This window comes from Urocitellus parryii, chromosome 8 (assembly GCF_045843805.1).
Source record: "Urocitellus parryii isolate mUroPar1 chromosome 8, mUroPar1.hap1, whole genome shotgun sequence".
In the NCBI taxonomy this organism is placed as follows: Eukaryota; Metazoa; Chordata; class Mammalia; order Rodentia; family Sciuridae; genus Urocitellus; species Urocitellus parryii.
In genome coordinates this window covers 2,073,085-2,077,500 of record NC_135538.1, presented here as the reverse complement: position 1 = coordinate 2,077,500, position 4,416 = coordinate 2,073,085, and the positions used below count along the sequence as shown (strand labels likewise).

General features: G+C 60.8%; 1 protein-coding gene across 1 annotated transcript; it reads right to left on the bottom strand.

The window, feature by feature from the left end:
- Positions 1 to 2,871: 2,871 nt before the first annotated feature.
- Gpr31 (G protein-coupled receptor 31) lies at positions 2,872 to 3,726 on the bottom strand. The gene is given in 3 exon segments (XM_026379545.2): positions 2,872 to 3,281; positions 3,284 to 3,381; positions 3,383 to 3,726. Coding segments are annotated over 3 exon segments (852 nt in total).
- Positions 3,727 to 4,416: the final 690 nt, after the last annotated feature.

The following is a 4,416-nucleotide window of genomic DNA, read 5'->3' as shown; positions in this document are numbered from 1 at the left end:
AGGGCTGGTGGGGCCCTCTGGGTGCAGACAGGGCCCAGGTGGGACAGGGTGCGACAGGCCGAGTCGCTGCTCTGGGGGTGTGCGGGTGCCGGGTGTTGTCCTGAGGCTCCACCCAGGGGCGGGTCCCCTGGGACCCAGGAGGCTGCTGGGTCCTCACAGGTGGGCCCTGGCATTCTGGCAGAAGTCCTGGGCCTGGGGGGCCTGTGGACACGGCTGAGGAGGAACGGCTGCCCGGTGGGTCTGGAAAGAGAAAGGGAAGATGAGCAGAACCTGGAGAGCGAGAGCGTGCTCTCCGTGGGGAAGAGACACATGGGGCTCACGTGAGCTCCGGGCCCGGCTGGCAGGGTGTGCAGGGTGCAGACGGGGCTGAGGCCTGCGAGGCTCGCGGGGGAGGCGGGTGCCGTCCCCCTACCAGGGGAGCCAGTCACACGGAAAGAAACCCAAACCAGCCGCGGTCCTGAGGCCCGTCATCCCTGACTGACCATCTGCACTTTCCCTTTGAGTCATTTCCTGATTTGGAGGTTCTCATTTGTAGAACCAGGGCCTCCTCCGCCCTCTGGGTGCAGACCTGCAGGGCTCCTCCACAGGACGGTGCTGGGGGCTGAGGAAATGTCCTAGAGATGTTCACAAGATGCTAAACAAAAATCCCACTTCACAGATGTGAGAAATGAGGCCAGACAGACCATCCCAGAAGAGTTTACTAGGCAGGGACAGACCTTGGACGCAACTGACCTCCTGGACACCCGGGCCACCGAGCACCCTGCTTGTGTGGTACCCTGTGGAGACCTCCGGGCGACAGCCACGGCCTGAGGGTTGCCGTCCGAGCGGAAAAGTGGTCAGGGAAGATGGACCAGTGCCACTGCTCCGGTGGGTCGGCACCTCAGCCACTAACCCAGAGCTGTCAGCCCTGCTGCACATAAAGAGGCCCAGTGAGGGGACCAGGCCCTCCCCGCTGGGCCAACTGAGGCAGAATGTTCGGGTTGGCTGAGGCTTCAGGGTTTCTCAAGCCCCTGGGTCCCTGAGGCTGTGGGGGTATCAGGAACAAGCCAGGAGCAGAGAAGAGGCTCAGCCACGGCTCTGCCCAGGAAACAGGCCCCGGGGCAGGAATGCCCAGCCGAGACTTCTCCCATACAACCCGGTTTGCCAGGCTGAAAACGCCAAGGGGGGGCGGGCCACGTGGGCAGCCTGGGCTCCTGGAGTCTGGAGGGTGCCGCTGGGGAGGGCGCGTGGGGCTCCCCGCACTCCCCAGCATGGGTGCCAGCCCACAGAGCCTTCCGCAGGAGTGGCCTGGTTTCATTCCACCTGTGGCCCCCGTCCCGGGGGGACAGGTACCAGAGGACAGTCACAGATGGAATGTCCACCAGCAGAGGGGGGGTGGGAAGCTCCTCTGACAGTCACCTGTGGAGGGACTTGCGGGGGATTCGTCACAGCAGGGAGAGCGTCTGTGTTGGACCTTGGGTTTCTTAAAGTGGCATTTAAAACTGCCCATGTGTTCAGATGGAGGCGCTGCTTAGCAGCGGAGAGGGCAGGGGCACGTCATCCTCATCTGGTCACAGCTCCCTCCACGCTGCTGGCTCAGGAGGACAGTAAACCCGAGAAGGCCGCGCAGCACTGCTGACGGACCACGGCCACCCCCTGCCGGGCAGGTGCCCCTGGGCTTCCTGAGCTGGCAGGACACACTCTGAGGCGGAGCCCAGCTGGTGGGCAAACGGCCTGGTGCAGGTGGCTTTGCCATTCTCTATGGCTGACACCATCAGTTTTGACCTCAAATGTGGCCCAGCAAGGACGACCTTGGTGGAGAAATCAGAGGACGAGGCGGCTGCAGCCCAGCTGGGCTGACGGCAGAGCTTTGGTGGACTTCTGCCACTTGGGGCAGGCTGTGATTCCTTCTTTGCCCTACCCAGGCCTCTGGGTATGAACAGCGAGTGAGAGAGGGGTAAGAAGGAAAGGAACTCGAGCCACAGGTTTGGGGTAGAGTCTACCAGGGGTGAGATGAAAAGATCCAGCCTCACAAGGCCCCCGGGGCAGGGCTGGGCACCACACCATTCCCGAAGTGGTCTGTCCAGCCCCAGCATAGCCCCGTGTCCTGTGTCCTTCTCCAAGCTGAGCTCAGTATCAGGCTGGAAAGGATCATTTCAAATGCAACTCGACTCGTGCATTGAGTGTTTCTCCCAGGACAGTAAAGTGATGTGCCCTTCAGAGCAGAGGTCCCAAAATAGATCCAAAAGCATCTGTACCTTCAGACTGAAAATGTTCTAGAGGCAATTCTGAGAAACTTAGAAGGAAAGTGCTTCTTAGAATACACTGAGGAACCCACTGCCCTGGCTTTGGCATAATGTATCACCTATGAAGAAGTGAAATTTTACAAGCCCCCAAATACTACATGCTAAACAGACAACTCAGATGCCCAAGCTCACCTAAGCATTCTGACATCTGTTGTCACACGTCCACGCAGTCACTGAGAAGGCAGCATCCCTTGCTTCTGCACACAAAGGCACCGAAAGGGAAGGTGACGACGGGCTGCGAGCGCGTGGAGTTGGAGAATGCCAGCTTTCAGGCTCCCTCCTGCTCTAAGATCCAGCAAATTCCATCTCTTCCAACACAGGGTGCGGGAGCTGCTTGACTTCTCAGCTGGGCAACTTCTTCTGCATCTTAACTACCAAGGAGGCGCTGGCCGGTGAGTTTTTATTTTTCCACGATATTGTAAAAGAGCAGGTCAGCACCCAGTGAAGGCAGCACATAGGAACACCTGCAGCAGCTGTGCCAGGCTTCCACCCGGTCTGTGCTCGGCAGCCGAGAGTCCCCTCCTCAGGACTCTAAACTCCCAGGTGCCCGCAGTTTGCACATAACCAGGGGCGGGGGCGGCTGCTGTCAGGATAGGAGTTCTGGAGGCTCTGCGGCCTGCCTCCTGCCTCTGAGGCTGCTGAACACCTTCTGGTAGGAGTGGGTGAAGGCCGGGTTGGAGAAGTAGACGGCTGGGTTCAGCACACTGTGCAGGTGGGTGCACCTCGGCCATGTGCACCGTGACCGCAGGACACTGCAGCTTTGTGACCCTTGGAGGGTGTGCATGAGGACCCTGCTCAGGACGCTGGGCAGAAAACACAGCCCAAGGAGCAGCAGCACAGCGGTGACCAGCACCTTGGCCCTGCGAAGCCTGGGCTGCTGGTGGGACACGCGGGTCCTTCTCTGGAGGGGCCTGATGATGCTGGCGTTGCCGAACGAGATGAGGCCAAAGGGAAGGAGGATTTGGAGGAAGAAGAGCACCTCCTGCCCCGTGGTGCTGGGGAGAAGCTGGGCCACTCGGTGGAGTTCTGGGGAGCCTTGGAGACCAGCAGGCTTTGGTGGGTGAGAGCAGCCAGCAGAAGCCACAGGTCATCCTTGGGTACAGAAGTTGACCTTGAGCCATGGGTGGAGCGCACACAGGTACCGGTCGCAGGCCACCCCCACTCCACAGCTGAGGAGCAGCAGGCAGAGCAGGGCCTGGCAGGACATGAGGCTGAGGCCCCAGGCCCTGTGTCTCAGGTAGAAGGCTGCGTGGAAGGGCAGGCAGGCGGTCAGCAGCAGGCTGAGCAGGTACACGGTGTAAGGCTTCCACACCTCGAGGTGGAAGAAGGTCCACAGGGCAGCAGCATGGCCCGGCAGGCCCAGCCCACACTCCAGGGCCAGCAGCACGCCCACCACTGTCTCCACGGAGGTGCTGGGGGCCGAGCAGCTGGGGCGCACCATGGCCCCAGGCCCCCTGTGCCGGGGGACAGCCACAGGAGCAAAGCCCCCGAGAGCTGGCTCCCCGCTCTCCCTAAGAGAAAAGAAAGGCTTTTCCTGCCACAGAGCAGGCGAGTTCCACATTTCCCCAGTGAGAAGCCGGCAGAGCCAGCGTGGGACCCCAGAGGGGCCCTGGAGGGAGGCTCTGCAGGGCGGGGCAGCCCGGGCCGCTGTGCTGTTTTGTTTCACCCTGAAAGTGGGAAATGGTGTTTCACTTTGTATCACTGGACACCAAAGCCGAGGCTACCATGTCCTGAGAACAGAGCTGTGCGCCCAGCCCCTGAAGAAGGAACTGGGACACTCACTGTCATGAAGACCCCGAGCCTAAACATGCTCCAACGAGGACCAAGCAAGCTCCCCACTCTGAGTGTGTGTCCTGGAGAAGCGTGCTCCTGCTTTCCCGGACACGCGACCTCGTGGTGACGGTCTGCATAGGGCTGCTTCTCAACACAGGGTCCACTCTGGTTCCCACCTTGCCGTGAGAGACCTAGTGTTGTCCTGGCCACTCCTGGCTCACCGTTCTCACGTGTCCTCCTGTTTTGTCAAAGCAAAGTCTGCTTTGTTCCTCCTGCCGAGGAGTTTTCCTGGACCAGCCTGGGCTGGGGCCTGCCAAGACCCCCAAGCCCCCTGGACTGTCAGGTTCATGACTCGGGG